The 24556-nt window shown below is 41.9% G+C and overlaps 1 protein-coding gene across 1 annotated transcript in view; it reads right to left on the bottom strand.

Annotated features, from left to right (window-relative positions):
• Nucleotides 1-24556, bottom strand: part of LOC311488246 (neuropilin-2-like) — an 88086-nt gene that overhangs the window by 20937 nt on the left and 42593 nt on the right. The window contains exons 8-13 of the mRNA XM_084544834.1: nt 20835-20979; nt 16939-17114; nt 16009-16182; nt 14645-14789; nt 4429-4503; nt 3400-3567 (exon numbers count right to left, since the gene is read on the bottom strand). Of these exons, the coding sequence (XP_084400960.1) occupies nt 3400-3567; nt 4429-4503; nt 14645-14789; nt 16009-16182; nt 16939-17114; nt 20835-20979 (883 nt within the window). The remainder of the gene's footprint in view (nt 1-3399; nt 3568-4428; nt 4504-14644; nt 14790-16008; nt 16183-16938; nt 17115-20834; nt 20980-24556) is intronic.

Here is a 24556-nt window from a genome sequence, read left to right as displayed (position 1 = left end):
CGTGAACACAGAAACAGAACCATGACAGTATTCCTCAACAAACAGGACAGAAAGCTGAATTCTCCAAAGCGTGACACAGATAATAGCATTTGACTAGCATAATGCTTGCAGTTCATTGCCATATATATATATATGCACATCATCCGATGAATAGCTTCCATGTGATCACTCTTATTAAACAGCCACCGTCCGCCATAACGCAGGAGCCACTGGTTCCGACTTGAGAAGCTTTTCTTTCAGTTTGTAATACCTGTTGAAGCCTCTTGTATTTTTTTTACCTCATTCCAATCTCATCCTACGACTAATGTTTGCACATAAATATCACTTGACGCTGTGTTTACTGGCTCCATTGACAAAAATGACTGCATTTAGAGCTCAGCTTTGGGAAAAGTGGAAAGACAGGAGAAGATCCTCATCTCCCAACTAAGAGAAAAAGAAACGAATTGATGGAAATGAGGGAAGAGGAGCGGGTACTGCCTAAGCTGGGTTTATAAATGAAATGATTGGCCTCCAAATGTACTGTGTGTAGATCAGGGAAAGCAAAACATTTTCATTGTGGGGTCACGTGCCCCTGTATGAGCAAGTTTGGAATTTGGACTTCTATGTTTTTAAAACATTTTGTACAGCTTTGTGTGTGCAACCTATTTAATTTAGAGAGCAAAGGTACAGTGTATACCTGTAAATGTGTGTACTTAGGTTTCACAAAGGGGAAATGTAACCATAGAGACAGCTGACCGTTACATTTCAAATTGCAGATCACAACAAGAAAACTGAACTCAATCCAAGAAGCTGAAATTATGCCATCAGTTATCTTTTAGCCCATCCTTTTCCTCCCTCACTTATCAATAACTATTCCATTTCTAACAATGACTAACGCGTAGGGTTTCTTTCGATTAAAATCTCCACCAAGTGAAGAATTTCAGTCTTGCTGTATCTGAGATCAAAAGAATAACTTATGAGCTCTGTTCGGGTCGGATTCTCTCTCTTAAAACCCTGAAAGGGCTCTTAATGACAAGGGCTGGGGATTTGATTTGCATATCGAGACAGCTTCCAGACAGGGTGCCACGCTAATGTTGCTGTAGAACAAGACTTAATGTCATGTTGCTGTCAAACACGGAGACAGGGACGCTGCTAAGTCAATTACACGCACTGACACATGCCCAGGCACGCACCCGTAAGAGCACGCATTCACACACACACACACACACACAGTGAGATGTAGGGCTTTGCCTTATGTCACGGCCCTGTCTGTTTATAAAGGAGCTGTTCAGTCAGCCATGAACCGGATGGTTTCAGCAGATACAGAGAAAACCTTGCTGGATGGCAAGGTCATGTGTGTGTGAGCGCATGTGTGTGTGGGAAACAACCCCACACACCTTGAGTTTTTAATACACGGACAGTCCCACCTTGAGCTGTGGTGTGTGTGTGTGTGTGCGTGTATGTGTGGAGCCTTGAGGAGAGCTGGAAAGCTAAGGCAGCACTTCTGTCAAAGCCATCATCTGACTTATCTGACCGCTCTGGGCTATGTTTGTGTACCTTATGAGTGTGCAAGTACAGTAAGGATGTATGCGTACATCAGGGAGAGATCTGAATGTGTGTGTGCGTGCGTGTGCATGTGTGTGATTGGTAAAACGGTCTCGGTTATCCTCCTGCCTTCTTATTAAGCATGGGCAGATGTGGAAAAAGAGAAGTACTACTAAGGGAAATGGAGAAAGGTCAGTGAGGAGAGAAGGAGGCGATCAGGGTGATGGAGTGAGAGGTCTGGAAGGAGAGAGGGCCGAGAATGTAGAAATTATATAAAATAGTATGAAGTATGAATGACTTAAAGCGTGAAAGAAGCACGGTGGTGTGATGAGAACAAGATGAGATGATGAGGCTCGAGAGCAGAGACGTTTGTAGGGACAACACAGGGAAATAAAATGTAGGATAGAATGAAGAAATAGAAGCAAGACAAAGCGCAGACAGGGATAGAAGAAAATTACACAACGATGCTCCAAGAATAAAATATAAAGAGAGAATGAAATGTGCAGAAAGGGTCAAACTCCAAGATGACAGAAAAAAGAAAAAAGTTGTGGAAGTCTGATAAAAGAGGAAACTTAAAAAAGAGGAGCCGGAGGACACAATAAAGTAACAAACTAGGTTAGGGAAAGCAGAACTGTTAAACATTTTTTTCTTTTTGAAAAACTCCAATTAAGACGTAGAATGTGCTTTTCGCAGATCAGAGCAAAATCCTTGCATCATAGTTGATGTCAGTGGTTCCTCTCAGCATTGGGATGCAAAATATTCCACCACAAGTGCTTTGCTCTTAATTAGCTCAAGAAGGCTTTGTGCTGAGGAAGGTCAAACATTTGAACATGACTGTGCTTTCTCTTCTGTGTTTGAACAATGAGAAATATCTTGAAATGAAGAATACCCAGAAAGATGAATGTGTTTCTAATGGGCACATGAAGTTTTTTTGGAAAGTTTGAATGTTTAATTGGAAGAGAGGATCTACCCATAAATCTTTTTAATGGCTTCTAACCCTGTGGAGGTTTTAAAAGATGGAAAGTCTGGTTGATAAATTTGTACAGTGTGCGTCTGTGTGACATATTGCATGCATTAACTATCAATTATTTTTTCCCTTAGTAAGAGAAAGGTTGGAAATGTTAAGGCTAGGTTTCTTCACTTGAAGATTATTAATCTTTTTGAGCAAAAAAAGTAATGATGCAACATGAATGTTGTCAGTGATGGATACCAATACTTCCTGCATATTTGCCACGGTACTATTGGCAAAAAGATGTGTATCTATAACGTCCTACCATAAGAGATAAAGTGGGGGTTGTATTTTACATAACTGCAGCCGCAGCTACTCCAATAGAGCAAGAACTGGATCCTACCACAGAACAAAACTGTGACTTGAAAGAGTTGCATTATTGGTTGTTTGCAACTTAGCATTAATGGCTAGCAGGCTTATTCGGGCCCTCTTTGAGTTGGAGGAGTTTTCTGACAATTTGTGCAATCTGCTTTGTTTCACAAAGATGATGCGTACTAGGTGAATCACAATTAAGTGAGATTTTTCTAAAATGATGTGTCCAGCAACCAAGAAATAGTTGGTCAAAGAATGTCATGATGGACAAATATAATATAGCACACTGATATACTCCTGAATTTCTGAATTACTATTACCACCTTTATCTTCTCCCTGCTTTTAGATGGGGGTTAATACACGGCACTATCTCTTGGTGTGACAATGATTTTCATCAGTTCCCTGTATAATAGCTTCATAACGTGTCTTCGGCGGTGAATTCAAATGAAAATAATGATTTTCTTGAACTAGCAGTTCATTCTGTGAACCACGTTGCAAACGATGTTTTCACTTCAACGTGTGATGAGCATCTCTAAAGCATTTTATGTACTCACCGTCTGATCCCAGAGCCAGGTCCTGCCTCGTTCCGTGTGTGCCGTGCCCCGTTGAGCTGCTGCTGCTCACTGTGTGCAGAGTCCAGCTCATACCCGACTGGGGATCAGCCGACCAGCCGCACAAGCTCTGCTCAAAGTCACACACGGCCGACAGGGATGGAGTGGTGGCTGTGAAGTGAGAAAGAAAGACACAGATTATAAATAAAGATGTCTGGTAATGCATTCGTTTTAACAAAAATCTACTTTTTTCCCCCACTTTCAGGGTGCGTTCAGCATGGTGTCAAATCTAAACTTCTTTCTTGTCGTTTTGAGATGTGATGCCTTAATGGCTGCTATATTTTGATAGTGATAGTGTTTTGATGTTGCGGCAATAGTGCTCATGCAATGTGACACCTCAATAACTACAAAGATGAGAGGAAAAGACAATGAGAGACGTTGTGTGAGAAAGGGGTTTGAAGCAGAATGCAGAGATAACAGAAAGCAAACACAGACAGAAAGAAAGCAGCGAAGTAAAGGCTGAGTAATAAAAAGCCCAAGAAGATACATGAAAGAAAGAAGGCACAAATGAGAGAATGGGAAATAAAATAATACACAATGCTGCAATTAATCAGCCACAGCATTCGGTTATGCAGCAACTAAAATGTGAGAGCCTACACTACACCAATGTGCATTAACTCTAGTGAGACTACTGACCTATAACTGTGAAATCATATTCCTATTAAGAGTGTCTGTGTGTGTGTGCGACAAGGCAAGATCCTCTGGCTGTGAGAGCTTATTTTCACTCAAACAGGGCTTCCTGTGGGACTCTTGAATCTAACAGACTTCAAAGCCCAGAGGCCCTGTGGTGCGCAGTGACATCATGAGTTTGACCTTAAGAGCGTGTGTGGGTATGTGTGTGCGGACGAGACCCAGGCAGAAATAAATGCATGCGTGCTTGCAAGATATTTGCATACGAGAGAGTGGAGACTCTGTGTGTAAGAGTGCTTGAAGAAAGTGTGTGTGTGGGGGTGTGTGTGTGTGTGTGTTTACCGGGTCTCATTGCAGGAGTTGTCTGTTCCACTCTGGGAGAGGTGGGGGTCATTGTGTCGGCTACAGTGGTGGTTTCTGTCAAGGAAAAATAACACGAAAGATTAGAATAACATAGAACTAGATGTGAACGTTTATACAATCTAATAAGTACAGACAATAGAGGACTCATAGCTCTCTAATTTTTAAATATTCACAACTGGGTTTACAACTGCTTCACTGCACAATGTAAAATATTTTAGCAGTGCAGCTGTGATTTTTAACTTAAGCCAAGATTTAGACGTTATGGTAACTAATGGTGTTTGTACGCTCCTCACAGTTGTTATGCAGGACTGTGTATAAAAGCAGAAGTTTGTCATGATCCAGGCAGTGAGCCGAGGCGGCGAGCTGGCACTCGGATGAGGACTGTGCCACACAGCTCGGTTTATCCACTGCAGGTTGGTACACACACACACACACATATACGCACAATGCTACGATGATGGATGCCGCACTCAAACTGACCTTGAAGCACAGCAGCATGCAACCAGTGTAAGATAGATCAAATGGAGGCGCGCACACACACACACACACAAACACGTCAGCGTTGGGGTATGTCAGTTTAACCCCAAGACCTTCTGGTCTTAATAAGCAGTTTTCTACCGTTGGTTAAGATGGCTTAACTGGGCCCGAATGCTTTCCCTTCTCCAGCCTCTCTCTCTCCACACACACACACACAGAGTGGTGAAAGCAAGTGTGAGTCTATATGTTGACGTAAGGGAACAGAAGATTGTCTGGCTTACGTGGCACAAGGCTGACACCGCAAACCTCTCACCAAATTATTCTCCCAAACTACTTCTTCTTTTTCACTCCATCCCTTTCTTTTTTTCCCTCCTTCATCTGTCTATCTCTTCTTTGCCATTTGTCACAATAAATCTGACCAGATTCAGTTCTGTTTTGCAAAACCACCATCGACAGATCTAAAAAGCTCTTTCTTCCACGCACACAAACACGCGCGCACACACACACACACACACACACACACAAAGTCAACCTCTCTCTCTTTCTCTGCCTCTCCGGCATGTGAGTGAAATCCCATCTAGTGTTGTTTCTGTTTCACCGCAACCACAATTTTCTTCGTCATAACTCTTTCTCTCGCTCTCTTTCTGTCATCTCCCCCTGAGGTATATTTTGATTTCCACTCGCCCCTTGCTTATGTCTGCCCGCAGCTCTTTCTCCCTCTTTGTTAAGATTGTGCCTCTTCTTTTTCTCTCCCCCCCACGATCTCTTGCTCTTTTGTCAACCTCTCAGCACTCCTCTCTGTGCCATAACTCTGTGTAGTGTTATTTTATGCAGATTCTAACCGGCAGCTCAGTAAATCTGAGACTACTGTTGATTTACTGCTTGTGTACTTGTTCGAGATGTTTCCATGACTCACACAGTGATCTCTCTCTCTCTCTCTCTGTTAGACTTGTTTAGTGTAAACTGTTAACCTTCGCTAGCCTTTGCTAATAGCTTTGAGTTCACTGCAGTGTCTAGGTTCCTCCAGTCCTTTAATGGGTTCTGTGTATGTGCATGACTTTATGGAGTTGTTTTCACAGTCCGCTCGCAGTGGAAATATGTGCGATTGTTATGTAAGTCCAAACACACTTATATCGCTGTCTCAACACACACATACACAGAATTAGATATCAGCGTTGGATAATCAGCTCCCAGCTGCTGACATTAAGCTGTTTTAATTTGATGCCCTTTACTGCTGTAATTAGCCCCCCCGTATGGACCGGAGAGGGGGAGGAATAGAGATGAGAGGGAGAGACATGTAGAAGGGAACATAACCCTTTCCACCTCGCACCACCATTTTCCTAATTAGTGACCACACATAGCTCCCTTCTTCTCCTGTCTTCCGCCTCCTATTTCTACCTCCACCTCCTATGCATGTGCCTAGTCCAATTTTGCTCTTTGTCGGTCCCCTTTCCCGCACTTTCTCTATCCCTCACCCTCTCCATCATCCTTCATGCCCCTCCTCTTGTGTCCACCAGTGCCCTCTCTGAAGCTCACTGTGAATGTCAGTAACATAGGGATACAGACATGGATGCATAAGAAAAAATGATCCTTCCATCCATATTCTGCAGACCGGCCATCCCAACCACCACTGAGCTTTAGCAACCTGCAGTGACTCAATCTCACATGCACACATCGCCACACAACCACACGCACTGTTTTAAACAGAGAAACAGAAGGTGTCATAGGCCCAAGGGCTCATTGGAAAGCTGCTGACTGAGCAACACCAAGCAGAAACAGAGAGACGAAAACTGTTCAATTATAGAAAGAGCTCTGGTATAAATCTACCTGTGTCAGCCTAAATAATGACTACTGACAGCATGTGCGTGTGTGTGTGTGTGTGTGCGTCTGGAAAACAGAGAGAATGTCGTTGCAGCTCCATTATCGGTGACATGGTTCATGTATGTGTGTATGTGGGGGGTGAGGGGGTTCGTTGGCTTAATGACTGTGTGATTGAGTGACGGGTTGAAAGCCATGAACTCTTTGTAACTGAGATCTACTGTGACAGTTTACTACTTGGATTAGCTTCAGTTATTGGCTAACCTGTCTGCCATACATATCTAGTCAGTGTAGTTAGAATTTCTATACAATAAAAGTTTTTCATCCTCTTTATTCTATAAACTTTAAACCTCCTTAACATCTGTAGCATTGTTCAGTAGTGTCTGACAATAATAACTTGCTATAAACCTGCCAAAAAGATTTTCATTAAAATTCTATTTGGAAGCAAAAAAAAACAGCAGGGCTAGTGAAGGAAATCGTGGAACAGTTTTATTTATGGCACTACCAAGAATGGGTCTGTTAAATGTAAAAGTATGACATCAAATAAGAAATGATGGTGGAAAACAGTGAGTGCCTTTTGGATTAAAGTCATGCCAGCGATCTGAATGGGAAATCAGATGACTGTTCTTAAAAAGCCAAACTGCAGGTTTGATTTGCATGTAGCTTAAAGCGCTAGACTAATTATGGCTCCCTCTTCTGTAGATGAGTGGTTGGCAAAATGACTTCTTTACAGCAGGAAATTATTTAACTACAAAATGCCTAATTAGCTCATTGTACTAGAAGCGACTAATAATCTCAGTTTTTATGGTACGTCTCACACTGGACCACAAATTTTTAAGTCTATTAGACAAGGAAGAAGAGTTTCTGTAACCCAGTAAAAATGTATTGGTGGTATAAAAGTAAGCACATGACTGTGTTTAAAAAAGCCACCAATAACAGAGCTTAACGTGAGGCTAAAAGGCAGAGCCCCCAGGCTATACGACACTAGAAGCAAAGATGCTCTTTATGTCAGGAAACTACTGACAGTGAATTGCTCATTAGCCCATTGTGCAACTAACCACTGCAAGGTATGTGATTGTAATTGTAGCCTTGAGTGTCAGGCTAAGTACGACAACAACTGAGATGATAAAAAAGAAGCTGCTGGCTATGAATGGCTAACTACATCAGTGAGCCATAGTCGGCTACAAAGGAAATGAGTTTAAGTGTGGCAAAAACCATTAAGCTAAGTATGCCATTAAGATCTGTGAAGAAGAGAAGGACAGCTCTCTGGCTCACCAAGCATTAATATGTTAACAAGCGTATGGGTTTAACTACTTCCAAGGCGCTAACTGTACTTTCTTTGCCACTTTAAATTGCATTTGAAAGAAAATTCATTATTGAACATCACCGGATACATAGGTTTATTTTGATTACAAGCATCATGATGATAATATCATCAATAGTGAATAATATAATTAAAAGGCCCAACTTAGAATGAATGAATGAAGTTCTGACCAGCGGACAACAGTGCAGATAAGGCCCTTCCGTTGAATTATTACATCAGCTGTCAAGAATGACAGGATGGATGGATGGATGGATGGATGGATGGATGGAAACAGACAAAAGAAGAGGCAGCCATATCTGGGAAACACTGTAGAGGCGTGGTGAGCCAGAGCTAAATATTTATATTGGAAAAACACAAGCGTTTCTGCACGCAGACACATATAAACACGCAGGAATCCACAATGAACCTGAGGCCAACGCTAAGCGTTTCCATGTGTGATATATCAAGGAGGGGAAGAGAAGGAAAGGATAAACTTAACTGTACTGAAGTAAATGAAACATAGCAGTTTATGGTTCACAATAGATTAACTTCTTGGCGTGTGCTTGATTTTCAGGCACTTAACACTGGAACATCTTTGTAACCTGCAAACATGGCCTTTTGTCTAAACCCGAGCTAGGCGCAGCGCTACAGGGCACTGAAAATCTCTGCAGTAAGTAACAATTGATTTTTTTTGTCACTCCGACACCCCGGTGCATTTTGTTGTCAGACACTTAGGAACATATTGTCAGTGTCCTGTAAAAACCCAGAACTGTTATTCCTCCAGGAGCAAGCCTCTTTAAATGCCTTGCTATTTTTACTTCCCTGTATTTGGAATTCCTGATTTTGGGTTGATTGCAGAGTCACGGAAGATGTTAATGGTTGCAGGAAATACAAACAGCTTTTGTGAACTTTAAAAGTAAAAAGTTATTTTTTGTCACGGGTTCATTTTTCACTGAGTTTAAGAGACAACTAGGTGACAGATACAAAGAAAGATCAGTCTGTAGAAACAAGCAGCGGCAAGAAGGAGAGGAAAACTCCATTTATATAATAGTCAGGGGAGAAGGGAAGGCGAGGACACTAGAGAGATGTGTGAGTATCTGTGGTGGTGGAGATAGCTACAAAAGTCTTGGTTGGAGATGGAATGATTACTGGAGAAGCCACATACATTTGCAACCTCTCTGTCTAACGTTATTTTACAATTCTGTTATTATTAAAAAAAAAACTTTGTGGGATAATAATTAAACATGAAGTTAAATTATAACTGACCTCAGAACTACCAAAACTCTGTACAATAACTCTTAGATTTATCTAAGATTCTCTTCGACTCTCTGATTTTGAGTTCTTCACCATTTTGAAATAATATATATAAAAAATAGATTTGCTATGATTTACTGCAAATCTTCTGCACACTGCCTGTTATTATTGGACAGTTTTCTAATCACACATCACATTAATCTCTGCAGTGAGACGATGAGTGAGACAGGGGAAGAAGGAGGAGAGACATGAACGGGTGTAACTGAGGACACATCCTACCAATCACATGAAAGAGTCTGGACTGGAGCCACAGCTCACATGTGAAAGTGATCAGCAACGCTGGATGTGATGATCACACATACACACAGACACAGACACAGACAAAGACACAGACACACACTTGGCTAAACCTGCATGATTTGCTGGAAACCTGGAACCGGAACACCTCCAGAATGTTCTCGGACAAGAACGCTCACCAGTGTTTCCTCCAGGGTGCCACTGTAACTGCGGACGTGTGTGTGTTTGTATGTTTTCCAGGTCCAACTTCAACCACATGTTAGTGACAGACAAAGTGAAAACTCTTGGCTACGGCATTTTCCAACCTAACTTGCTGTTACTTTAATCTTCATTAAGCCTGGCGCAGTTTGCCCTGCAGACATCATTCCGAAACATATTCATAAAAAACTACATCTGCTGGGATCTGGCACGCTCAACCACATATGTTTTCTTTAGACAAGGAGCTGTCTTTCGCATTTCATTGACAGTAGATATTGAGGTATTTCCCAGGGTCTACCAGATTTCCAGACTGACACCCTGTCAATCATTGCACCAACATATCACTGCCTCAACCTCATGATGAATGACAGGCAACTCGAACCAGATATTATCCATGAATGATGAAGTCAGTCAGTCAGTCATAAGACTGCTGTTGGATTTATCATTGGTTTTGCTTCAATCCAGAAGTAAGAAGCATAATTGCTGTCTTAATCTGGTCGTACGTATCTACGACTTGCGCAATCTTGAAAAACAGCAGCAGCAGATGAGTAAAGACAAAGCTGAAACTCCGGACACAAAGCCACTTTCACTGTATCTCAGTGTGTGTCAGTGTCTGTCTGTTATTTTCCTCATGTACCCCACCCATAACACTGTAATGTTCAATGAAGATGAGACACTAAGCATGTATTTACACAACTAAGAACAAACCCTCGCCTTCATGCCAAACAGGTGGCGTGTTTGTGTATGTGCCTGCTTGTCTGCCTGCCAACAGCTAGGTGTGGAGTGAAAGAGATGAGAGCACAGCAGATGTTCTGATAGCTCAGTCATTTAAAACATGAACAAAACTGGCAGCTCGTAAGCTCTCAGTTCACATCCAACAGTTGGGGGGGGTTACAAGACCTAAATTACATGTTGCCTCCGTAGCTAGCGTGAATGATTAGAATGAGTCCCGCAATAATATTCTGGCTTTTGTTTCTGTGTTTGCGCTGACGTTTTGGCACCGGTAATGAGATGCTAAACTATATTATTGTGTGCCCCTGAAAAAAAAAGCTGTATCCGTGATTTTGGATTTCTTCATTGTAATTGGGTGCTGTGATTGTCTCTCTCGTGTGAGGAAATTGTTTTACAGCCCCGAGGCCAGGTCAGTGCGCTTCACTGTAAAATATGAAAACAATTCGGGGCCAGTAATGGAAAAGCAATTTCTTTGTGAGTTTGTTAAAGCTGATGTTTAGAGGATGGGGTTTGTGATTGACATCATATTATATTGCTTTGGTCTCCACATTTGAATGATGAAGGTAATACTAAGCTAAAAAAAACAAAAAAAAAAACAACTACTACTTTTACGCATACAGTGCGTGGATGTACAGTTGTGGATTAAATCATCCATTTGGAAGGCCTAATAGTTACTGGGTAATGTCAAAACCTGGCAAGAAGTAACCCAGAACACAAGCTGATTTCATTCTAACGCTGTTCTAATAGTCATACGTGCACTACGAAAACGGTGACCTACACATGAACCAGGCCGTCACCAGTTAAGGACCAGGACAGCAGAGGTCTGTCGAGCTGCTCTGACTGCTCAGCCCGCTGGAAAATGTTTGCTTGATAATATTAATGAACATGCGACTGCTTTACACGTCTTCTGTTTCTTCTTACTTATACATGAATTGCAGGCCTTTGTTTCCATAGCAGGTCTGAGAGAGGCAGAGATTGTGGCACAATTGCGTTGGCTGGGGAAAAAAAAAAAAAAAAAAAGGAAACTCCTAATATAGGTGGAGCAGTCCTTTTCTGTCTGTTTTTCTAGCCTGTGACTTTGATGTTTGCCGCATAAAGCTTGAAGCTTGAAACGAAACGAAACTTGGAGATTTGAGTATGCAGAGAGTCTCTAATTTTTTTCCCAAAATGAAAATAATCCATAGATTACTTACTTTTTTTGAAAAAGTGACTAAGAGTGCCCATTTAACATTGATTACTTCATGGATATTATCCTTCTAGAAAATAAAAAATCAGGGCTTCAAAGATATTAAAGGGTGCCTGTTGGAGAAATGGCAAGTATCCCGTAGAAGAAGGAAAAACAACCTCATTTAATCAGAGTGGAGATGGAAAGGGGTTGTTAGTCCTTCTGCTGTTTTTCCTTCTCTCTATCTGTAGCCCAGTGTGTCTCTATGTGTGTGTTTGTGTGTGCATTTGTCTCACATTTATTTAGAGTGGCCCACTAGGGTTGAATGGCTGTGCGGTTTTGTGTGGCTGCGGCTTGTGTGTAAACAGCCGTGTTCAGTGAACTGAAGCTGATGCACTGTTGAATATTTTATTGTCCTTTACAACTCAACACAACTTCTAGAGCACACACGCACACACACACACAAGCAAGCAAGAAGAAAAACCATGTGTGTTTTGTCTTTAGTCAGATGTGTTTTTCTGCAGTTTCATTTATAGCACTAGCAAAATGACTGGGACACATGAGTGAGATTATGTGCTTTTTAGTATTATTATCCTCACATCCCACATCAGTGTGGAGACAATTAAAAACCAGACAAAATTAAATTTAACTGAATTCATTTGCTCTAAAGCCACTGAGATGTAGAATTATCTTAGTGTGTGGCTTTGAGTTGTTTTTTTGTTTTTTTTTGTTTTTTATGATGGTAGCAGGAGCCGTTGCTGTGGTGTTCATGTGAAGTGGGAATGAACTGTTATCATGTCTGATGCACGGATTACAACCAGAAGGCAAACATCTGGCAAGCAGACATAGACAGCCAGACCAGCAGACGATCAGTGAAACTGCTATACTCAGGATGTTTATGTTTACTGCGTTCATGAGGAAAGATGGCTGCCGATATGATGTGCATGTAGCTGCAATCACTGAGTGCTGTCAGAGAGAAAACAGCGCTAGTGTGGTCACATAGGTTGCAGTAAGTATTGGTTATCTAAGGGTTATTACAGTCACCTGAAACACAAAATGAGAAAAGGAAGACTCCACTAAGAAAAAGTATTCTACATGTGCCACATGCATGTCCTCATCATTAAATCGGGGGCATTTTTAAATGAGCCCAGGGTTTGAAACCACAAACTTTAATGGGAAAAGCTGTTAAAAAGATGCGAGGCGAGTAAATGGTTTTAATTGCGGAATTAATAACGTAGCATTCCCTTTTAACACCAGGAAAGCCATGATTTTACTCTGAATAGATACATTTTTAGATTTTCCACTGACTGCACATCTTTCTTTCTTGGCAAATAATCCTTATCTGATAAGTAATTTCATTCATTCTAGAAAGGTAAATCTTCCTCTGAGGTAAACACTTGAGAGTAACTAAAACCGTGTTTTATGAATGTTATGTGCGTGCCTAAATATTATCTCTAATATCCCTGTGGTTAAAAACTGCGTAACAGTCGAAGCTGCCCCTTTTGCCCCCATCATCACCAGCCTCCTGGATAGGCCTGACACATCTGGGATGTATTGTTCCCTTTGGGCTCTCTCTCTCTCTCTCTCTCTCTCTCTCTCTCTCTCTCTCTCTCTCTCTCCCCCCTTCACACAAACACACACACATTCACAGATGAGTACAGAAATAAGACTGGGGCCATCAGTTACATCCAACAGCCCACTTCGTGTCCACTGGGAACGGGTACGTGTCATTTTCTGTTCTTGTCTTCACCTGCCACATGTCACAACCTGACTAAAGCTGTAAGATCTGATGGCACATGAAGGAGAGAGGGGGGTGGGAGGAGGGGATGTGGGCCCTGACAGTGTTAAGGGCCATTTGCAAATAAGTATCTATCATAAAACATAATTGGCATTTACTATTTTAGATATGATTATATGACTTAATGACTGCAGTGTGAGCTGTAATTATTTTATAATGCAACATATGTATATAGACAAAAATCCCAACCATATAGTGACAAGGAGACCAATGTCTGTCCTTCAGTTGCTAGTCAATTTATGCAGCACATCATTATGGCCCTAGTAAGGTAATAAATGTGGCAGGATTTTTACAATGGCCTGCTTTATTCCACGTTATTGTGCAGCTGAGAAACATATTGCTTGCAGCAGCTAACAAGGTCCATACAATGCTGGCATGTGATCATAAATGTTTCTTCCACGGTTCAGTAAAGTAACATATAGAACAATGTCTGCATTTATCAATATACGCGCTAAAACTAACTTATTATGGCTTGATCATTACTACTGAAATACAGCATGTTACTGTAGCCTGTCTTCCACTACACACCAGCTACATGTTATTAACGTAATCACTGTGAACACAGTATAGCCCAGCTACACAGCTGGCCGCTAATAGCAAAAGTCCCATGACCTAGACATGTTAATCCCTGTCCAGACATGTTGAAAACCCTCCTATGGAACAAGATGATTAACATCAACCCGACCACCATTATATGTGCAGAATGCGTGCACCCAAGTATAGACGCACATATACAGTATGCATACATACTCAGACATATAGACACAAAGCCATACACAATAGCAGATGACAGAGAGAATAAAGGCGTCATTTGATGTGCGCAGCATATTTAAGCCTCTAATGTTTTCTTTCTAATGATGTTTAAGGATCATGTCATGTACATTACATATATGTAGATGTAATGTCAATTTTATGATGATATATACTACATAAGATGCCTCTTGATAGTTGTTGGGGATAATTTGTCTGAATAGTACATTTTCCAGGTTGTGTGTTTAATGTGTTGCATCAATTTAGATGGTGTGAATTAGTGTGTCTATGTATTTATATACATCTGTCTGTGTGCACAAGTATACATTCCTGCAAGTCCATGGTTCATGGGCGTACATGACACTGACCACTTTATCGCACATAAGCATGTGTGCGCTCTTACCGGGCAGGTCACAGCCGAGGACCTCCATCCTCATGCCGATCCCAGCGGGCGACCACCTCTCCGGAAAGACTCTGATGTGCTGGGCCACAATCTCGTCGAACCTCCGCACCTCTGGAGTATCGTAGTGGCTGTTCCCCTCAAAAATCTGCGGGGGAAATTGGAGAGGTCGTCAGCGCCTGGAGAATTTTTAGAGCGTTTTCCTTTAAAACAGTCCCCCACCTAAGCTGATGTTCCCTCCAAATTTGAGATCCCTGAGTTCAGTTTATTCCAATGGCGAAATCTGGATGACACTAGATGAAGAAAGAAACTGTCATCCATAGACACTGGATGACAGCTTCTTTCTCAGATAGAGCTTTTCAGGGGTATAAGGCAAAAGAAGCCAGTGATTAACTCAGCCTTATACAGTACATCAGAATGTGACCAGATACTGTAATGTGACCAATATATTGTGTTATGTTCAAATCTCATCTGAAAACAAGAAGAAAACAGCAAGCCTGTCTAAAGCCGTATACAACACAACTAATCAGCATTGTTTCCTTCCTCGGCATGACACGTGTCATGAAAACAACAACAACAGAGACTGTGTTACCTTTGATTTTCAAATAATCTTTGAGGCAGCAGCAGCAGCCTCTGGCAAAAGCGCAAGATTTATTACAAACCTAAAACTGACTAGAAGGCAACGATCCTTTCAAAAAAGCGGGGCTGTGAAAGTTGTGCTATTGGTTTCATTAACCGAACAGAATCTGCTGTCTTCCCCATTTCAGGAATTTTAAAAACGGATATGAATTTCCCAGGATACTCATTTAGAAAGACAGGCAGATGAGAGAGAACAGGGTTTTAGCATCAGGAGAGAAGGCACTCAGTAGTACTATTAAAGCGTTTTAAGACATAGTCTCAGAAAGGAGAACAGGGTTTAAAGTGCCTTGTCTCACAGTGCGTTAGACTGCCAGCAGGGCTGAGTGGTGATGCAGGAAAGACATTTTTAATTAACACCCATGAGAGACAAATAGACGATGAGTGAACAGGAGGACGAGAGACAGAGAAAAGCAGAGAGGGAGAGTACATAGAACTTAGAAAGAGGAAGCAGAGAGAATGAGGAGTGAGGTGATTAAAAAATGAATTATTATCAGAGCCGAGGCTGTAATAAAATGACAATTTTTTTTTCTGAAAATGACAAGTATGAGAGCGAGAGAAGAGGCAAGGAAGGAGAGAAAGAGAGTGTGACAGTGGGAGAAGGGAGAGTTGAGAGACAGCTATAAATAACTAAAAATGAGGGAGAGCTGACAGTTGCAATCAGAGGACAGTGCGTACATATGTAAGTGTCAGACAGAGAGAGATTATGAGTGTGTGTTCTTCTTCTTTACCTTAGCAAAGCCAGTCTTGCTGTCAGTGATGTAGGTCCAGTCTTTGCCGGTCAAGCTGTGAGCCAGTTTGTACTTCCTAACGAACGCTCTGTTGTCGGCGCTGGTGCTGCCCTCCAGCCCTCTTGCACCCTGGGTAATAATGCCGCGCACCATCTTGGGCACACCGAGGTCCACCTGCTCAGAAAAACACAGTTATTATCCTTGGCTCACTCTCTGCACCACGGAGCCAATCAATTTGCAGATACCCTGCCTGTGACATTCCCAAGCATGTGATCAATGAAATGCTGGCTTTCCACTGAGAACCTTCAAATACATTTACAGCTTTGGAACTAGGTTCCTCTTTGCATCTGGTAGCTCACGACTCAGGTCACAAATTCAAACTAAGTGGTTCAAATCTGCATTCAGTGTGCTTAGATATTTTTGAGGATTTTTGAGGATTTTGAGGACAACAAGCCATTTTCCTGTAACGTTGTTGCTATTGCAGATGCAGTAAATGATGGAAATTGTTTTGTGTTTACTTAATTAGTCTTTCTTACGATGTGATGACCCACAAGGGTAGAAGGATAAAAAGGAATATCTTTTTCCTTCGATGCCGTGTCTTCTTCCCATTGTGAAGCAGAGAATGTGAGCTGGGATTAAACCATTGTGAGCCTGATTAGTTTTGTGTTTTGATGCGATTAAAAAGACCCTACCTTTAGCACTACAACTCCAGCTACAGTTGCTTTTTTTTATCAGGGAGCAAGCAGTGAGTCACAGTGGACAATACATCCTGTGATGTTTGCATTTTTTTTTTCGTTTTTATTTCCTGTGTCCATGCTGTTGCTCTATGTGCCTTTTAAATTGCCCATCAGGTAAAAATGAATTGTTTTTGAATTTTGAATACTGTACTGTAAAAAAATAACAAAACAAAAAAACAGTAAAGTGACGTACCTGCAGCCACTCCTCTCCAACTATGGGTTGTGTCGGGTTAGGAAACCAGCCCGTCCGACTGGCCACCAGCCTGGCAGCTCCCATGGAGCCATGGATGTCCCTCATGGAGGACGCAGAAATCTGAGAGTCAGGGAGCTGCCCAGACAGCATGCCTTGAAGCTCTGAGCAAGGAGCATCTGAACAAAAACAGAAAGGAATGAGAATACTTGGGGTGGAAAAGATGATTCTTGTTCGTTTTATCACCAGTAATGGCAACAATGGGAATCTTGAAACAATTATTACACATCAGTGTAGCCAAGGAAATGTCAGGAAAACATTCATTGTCTTTATCTTGGTGCTTCAAAGGTCCCTACCACATTCCACACTTGACAGTCATTTGCCAAAAAGACGTGTATTCAGCGTGACATGTGTTATCAACTTTAAAAACAACGTAACTGGTGTGTGATTGATGTGGTTGATTTCTTTAATTTAAAAGGTTGATTTTGGAGCTCTGTTGAATAACAGAGACTTTTTGTCTCTGTGTGCATGGTGTGTCACTGCCATACAATAAAATAGACATAAATTCTGGCTGTGTGTTTATTGAGAGGGATTTTGAATGATTCGAAAACATTCAACTAAATTAGAGACTAAAGTGTTTAATTCAAAAAAAAAAACAAAAAAAAAAAACGTGATAATCATCTGCGATAGAGGTTTAGTAAGTAATCTGAAAGTAACAGGCCAGAACATGCTACTATTATAAATCTTCAAAGGCTATTGTATTTTCTATCAATGACAGGACACAGGCCAAACGTTTTTTTTTTTTTTTCTGTTCTCTAAATCCAGTCTGACGAGATGAGGTTGCTGCTCAGATAAAAACCTCTTTTACAACTTACATAAAACCAAAAAAAGTAAATAAAATAAAAAAGGTTGGAATAATTCGGTGTCACTGTTTGATCTAATCTTGGAGCGAAATTCTTGTGTGGTTGTGACACAAATTGCTAAAACAACAACTGGTATGTTACACTCCGCAGCCCTTCTGAGCTGCTTTCCATCAGCCCGTTTCATTATTTTTCCTTCCTGGCGCTGCAAAGTTGATGCATAACTTTAACCAAGCTACCAAAGGGGATTCTTCGTGGGGAATTGAGCCAGAGAACTCCCAAATGGAAGAACTAAATGAAAGCATGTTGCAGATCAAAGGGATACTGTTTATTACGCTGCCAAACGAGATTTAGTCTAACAAGCATCAAAATATGGTATTTCCATGAATAATGTTAAAAACAAAGGGAATTAAAAAAAAAAAAAGTGGAAAATTCCTGTTTGGAAATGTGAAAACATGATGTGGCAAAAAAAAAAAAAAGTAAAAACAGTGGGTGTGGAGGGGGAAAGGAGGAATGAAAGGAGGAAGAAAATGCACTATAAAAGGTAAAGAAGAGGAGTAAAAGGACAAGGGGGAGATAAAGAGATGGACAAAAGGTCAAACAGAAAGACGGCGAGTGAATAAAAAAGGGTGGGAAAGATAAAGAGAGATGCTGGTGAAAAGAAAGAGAGGGGAGGCTGACAGTGAAGGGTGACGGTGATTGATGGTGACATTCTTCAGGTCTTCGTGGAGATGAATGTTTAATGCTGTGACGTTTGCAACTGTGCCCCTGTATGGTAAATAATGAATCAGCAATAAACAACAGCAGCTACAGCCAGGCTCGATGAGCTCCCTCAAGCTCTTTTACAGCTGTGAAAGCTGATTAGCCAAAAGAATACTCCATTATTGCATTGTTTCTCTTTCTCGTTTTTGCATGTTTTTCAGTGGCGGCCGAGCCCCAGCAGGGCTTTTAGTACGGGAGTGCAGTGGGAGTGGATGAGAATATTATCCTTACTGATCATGGCAGAAATAGTCAGATATTACACACCAGCATGAGAGCCCTTAAAATCACTCACACACCCGCGCAAGCATGCGCTGGCACGTAGTAGCTGAATCATCAAGGTCTCACGTTGGTTGAAGCCCACTTCCTCACACAAAAGCTCTGATGTTTCACCCTCACATGGGTGGACTCATACTCCCACGGTGCTTTTCCTGATAACGGGGTCTCACAACAGCTGTTAAGTAGACCGCTGAGAGAACCACCTGAGCGATGCATACGCACACGGCTCTACACGTATAGCTTTACAAACGCACACACTGCGCAAGCCCGGCGAGAGAAATGATAAAGGCACTAAAATTAAATGATTGAGAAGTGCGGCAGAGCCAAGATGAGATTAGGGAAGACCTGATGGAGGTAGGCCGAGACGGCGAAGACGCAAGGAAAGGGGTAGAGAGAAGAAAATGAGAGGAAAGAGTGAATGGAAGCTGTCAGCAAAGGCGGTAGGAGGACAGGGTTAGAAAAAAAACAGAGAGAGAGATAGGTCGGAAGTGAGAAAGAAAGTAGAGCAGGAGACATAAAAGTGTGATTTAAGTTAATGACATGTCACTGACTGACTGCTTTATGTCTGCCTTTATAGGCCTGTGTAGGGCATTATCACACCCCCCCGGCAGTGTGTTGGACTGTGTGCCTGTCTGAATGTCTGTGCGCGGGGAAAGAAATAGATACTGCTTGGCTGTTAGCAAGTGTGTTTGGATTTAAAGTTTTTTTTTTCTCTCTGCAGATTATACTCATTTTTTTTTTCTGAAACTGCGGCAGAACAGTTTGTTTTCCAAAGGTTCACTTCTAAGCACCAAACTCTGTCATCCCTCTTTACAAAAGGCAAGCTAGTCTGAAACTGTCAAGATTCTGCATATAAAGTCAGTGTTTTCCTCAGGCCCGTGATGGATTGCGGGAATCACAAGGCGGCAGAGACGGGCAATAGGCAGGGAAATGGCCCAAAAAAAAAAGTGCTGAATGTGTTCCCACTGCTGAGAGTTGTGAGAGCGGTTGGGTGATATATAATGCAATTTCAGGTGTTAAAATCGAGTAAAAAAAAACGATCGGCCGACAAGAGTACAAGCAAGATACCTGATATATTCCACATCCGTGTCTCTGTCTCCATCGTGGATGCACACATACACACACAAGCAGTATCATATTGTTTCGGTGTGACTGTGATTTGTGTGGGTGCTGAAATAGCCCTCCTGGATAAGAGCATATCTGTCCCTCTCAATGGCCACTACGATGGCGGCAGAGAGAGGCCCTAACCTAATAATGATACAGTAGAGCTGGGACAAACACACACGCGGACACACTCGAATGGATTGAAACTCCCTCTCTTTCACCATCTCCGTACGCACAGACACACAAACACAGACAGTCTAATTAAGTTTTATCTATTTATAGTATTGAGCTGATTATGCTGGTTGAAATCATGTTTGTTTGCCAGGGCTGCAGATGAAAGCTGAGAGCCTGTTACTCTCTGATGTTATCACCCACACATCACACTCTAGTATTATTCTATTAGGACAGAGTGTGTCTCTTTGTGCATGCGAGTGCGCGGATGTTTGTGCGCGATCTGTGAGTGGGAAACAGAGAAGGGGGATATGTATATGAAAGAGAGAGGGCAAGAGCATGAGTGCACACGAGAGTGGGTGTGTTGTGTGAATGTGAAAGAGAGAAATGGATGAGAGGAAAGTATGAATAGAACTGCGGACAGGACTGATGGACGGACAAATTGCGGAATTTTTTCTCATCTGATTATTTAAATGAGGAGGGAGAGGGAAAAAAAATAACCCTTTCACGTCTGTGTGCTCTTTTCCAGGACATATTTTCTAAGGGAGTTATTTTTGCACTGACCCACCTTCTGACCCGGTGTAAAAACCAATATATCATAGCATAAAACTTGGCAAAATGACTTCTGTGTTTTCACAAGAATCCCATGAGGAGACTGACAAGGAAGGACGAAAAAAAAAAAAAGTCTGAGAAACTCTACAGAAAAATACGCTTTATCTTTCTTACCCGTGATCTGACAGCCGTAAAGCTCGAACCTCAGTGCAATGCCGTTCTTCCATGACTGAGGTCTGATTCGCACAAAGCGGGCCAGGACAGGCTGTGGAATCCGATTTAGAACCACGTCTGTGGCATCGCTATTGGCATGGAAAACCTGTAGATAGAGAGGTAGAGAGATATTTAATAATAGCACATTGTTATCACACACACACACACACACACACACACACACAGGAAGGGCAGAGGAAGAGTGAGCTGCAACATATGAGCTCAGTATGGATAATGGATAAAGCTTGATATTGCTGAGTCGCACAGCAGTATCATTTCTATATCACATCTATATAGTGCATTGTGTGTACAACAGTTTCTGTGCAAGGACACTGGAGTCAAGCCTCATATAATTCCTGGAGAAACACTAGACCTATAAGGCCAGTTTGATATTATAGTGCTGTCAGTTTGTCTGTTCACTGCCTTGGCCCAGACTGAAATATCTAAATGATAAGATTGTCCACCAACCTTCAGACCAACCTCCCCTGCCCAGACATTTCTTCTGTTAAAAAGTTGGTCTGGGGCAGCTCGATTGGGAGCTAATTATGCTCCGACAGAGATTTGCTGTGCTGATCAGATTGTTTGGGTGGGCTTTATGCTGTAATGAACAGAAGAATATCAGTGACACAGTCATACAAGCCATCTGAGTGCAAGAAAGATGACTTTGTTTCCAACTAAATGGTTCTGATTTGTTGTAGGGCTATCTAACAGCATGTTAAAAAAATGGTGCTGTTTTTTCTCTGTATTGGATGAAATACCCCATAATGAAGTGTTACCAGAATAATATTCAGAGTTGAGTCTGGCGACACCGATCTACTGTAGCTTGGATGCATTGTTTTTGTGAAGTACCAAACAGATTATCCTGACATTTGGTATAAAAATGAATGCACATTTGTGTTAGTGTGTGTTACTCAGTAAAGGTTAGTGCAGTAACTAGTATAATTAAGATGGGCAATATACTGTACCTCCTAAACCTCACCATGTTAGCATTTGCTCATCATTTGATTTAGGTCAAAGCACCGTTGTTCCTCATAGTTTATCACAGCCTAACAGCTCGGCAAGAATGATGCATTGCTAAAGTTCAAAACCTCACCAGTAAAAGTCCCACATTACGTGCAGTCCTAGCTTTCTTTGCTAGATCTGCAACTGTGGCACTGACATCAGTCTCATGTTTGAAGTCTGAACAAGCAGGTGGGGTGAAAATGCATCTGTATGAAAATATACTGTAAGTGATGGGACTAACATGGTTATGATCACAATTTATTTAGGAGAATACAATTTAACATGAGTTTCTTCTCTATGTGATTACATACACTGCTGTTAATGCACAAAATGAATGGGTGCAGAGAATTACTTACACACACACACACACACACACACACACGCACACCCACACACACAGACTGAGGGCATGCAGTGTGTAATAAATCAAAGATGTAAGTATGTGGGAGAGCATCCTCTTCTCACGTCCTCTTGACTCAACCACACACTCAGAGAAAATACACGCAGGGAAACTTCTTAACTCCTTCATGCAGCGCAAGGAAAAACACACGCTGTCACAACTCAATGCACAAATACACACACTATACAGTGCTTCCAGACACAGCTGTCTCTCACACAGAGACTGTCTTTCCGTCCTCACACGCTGCCCTCAGAGCTCTTGCCCCCCACCCACCTTATGCACACACACACACACACACACAAAATGATTTCCTCTGAAAACACACAAATACGGATAAAAGGAAACTGAATGCATGAGCACGTGGCCAGACGCGCTCTTTTTGTCTCTTGACATCAAGACTTTATATCTCTGTCTATCTGACAGAGTGTCATGTCTATCTCTTCCTCCGCCTATTCCTCTCAGACAGTCGTCTCTGTTGGGCTCTCCACAGAAAACACAGCTGGGCTTCTGCTCTTCTCCCTATCATTTCACTTCCTCTTCTTCCTTCTGTCATTCTGCTCGACATCTCTATCTTCCTTTCTCCCGCTGCCTTCGTGACACTGTACACAGCTGTGAATTTATAAAATGATCCTTTTCTTTCATCACCAAAGAAAGCTGGTTTTCCTCTTTGTCTCTAACACTCTTTCTGTTACGTTACATTAGTGCTGAAAACACAACATTGTGTGTCTATTACAGAGCTCTGTACGCCTTATTCAACAGAGCCAGAGGTCTTGCAATTACTTGCTTGGATACGCATTTATAGATGGTTGCTTTGTTTTAGGTGTGTGTGTCTGCATCTCTGTGTGTAAATACACTATTTTTTCTCGGTTCTCGATCCATTAAACCGCAGGACCCATCAGCGGTGACAAAATATGGATGAAGGGAGTCTCTGACTTGTAGGAACAGAAGCAGGGCCTCTGGGCCAGCTGGGAATTGAACCCATGACCCAGTGGGTGAACAACACAAAGTAAGCCCCAGTGAACTTGTGCCCTTACAAAGGCCTTCATACTGGAAACTGTGACCAGTTAAATGATGGGAGAAAAAAATGCCCATAGGCCCCAAAAGACTTAATGGGATTGTGGTAGCAGACTGTAATTACAAGTGTGTGGGTGTGTGTGTCAGAGTTTGATGGTGTGTAAAAGTGTAATTATGAAGTCTCACTCTTAGGAGTTGGGGGCTGGAGGGTGCTTTCTGATTTCCCTTGGTGCGCTGTGAAACATTTCTTCAGCACATGTACACACACACACACACACACACACACACACACACATCCACACCCACACTTCTATGTACTGTATGTCTACATGGGAGTGTATGTAGTGTATAAATCTTTTGGTGTAGGTTTGTGTGAAAGTCTAATTTGCCGCAATGCTTTTTTGTGTGCATGAGTGTGCGTGGCAGACGTCTGACAGCTGTATATGGACATGCTGTCCTCTGACATGAACCTAGTGTCCTTTCTTTCTCAATTAACAAGCTTCACCAAACAGAGACTCAAGCTGCTGCTTGATGTACCATCACTCCTGCTCTGTTGTAACTGTAGTTCTATGATCCCATAAGTAAACTCTTTCAACAGCAAGTTGAAAACATGACAAGCAAACACCAGCAATAATCCCTGTCAGAGCTAACAGCCCTCAATGACTGACTTTATCAGGGCTAGCGAGAAATAATTTCTTAAATGTTGAAGCTGACATGATTGTAAAAATTTTATTATGTTTCTGCACAGGACATACACCGATTATGCACAACATTATGGCCACCTGCCTAATATTTTGTAGGTCTCCCATGGGCCTCCAAAACAGTTCTGACTGTTTTTGTGTGTGTGCCTGTGTCAGGCTACATCCTGCTGGGGATGGATGCGCCACCAAGGAGTGTCATGGGGTGGGGGTGCCTGGTCTGGTCTGGTCTAGGTGGGTGGCACATGTCTAAGTAACATCCACACGAATGTCCAAAAAAGTCCAAAGGTTTCCCAGCAGAACATTGTATTGTCACAAGATAGTTAATGTTATTCACTTCCCCTGTCAGTGGTTTTAGTGTTGTGGCTGATCAGTGTATTTACACTGCTGTAGGAAACAACACTGGAGCCAATATTAAAGGGCAATCTGTGTAATTTATTATTTGTTAAAATGTGATAAACAGCCAAATGTAAACTCAGGTTTGACCTTTTTAATTTCCGGAACATCGCTTGTCTTCCTTTGACGGCCAGCATAAATTGTGACACAGATCAATAGTCCACATCACAATG

This window comes from Chelon labrosus (assembly GCF_963514085.1).
Source record: "Chelon labrosus genome assembly, chromosome: 5".
Classification (NCBI taxonomy): Eukaryota; Metazoa; Chordata; class Actinopteri; order Mugiliformes; family Mugilidae; genus Chelon; species Chelon labrosus.
The sequence above is the reverse complement of the archived record's forward strand: the minus strand, read 5'-3'. Positions and strand labels throughout refer to the sequence as shown.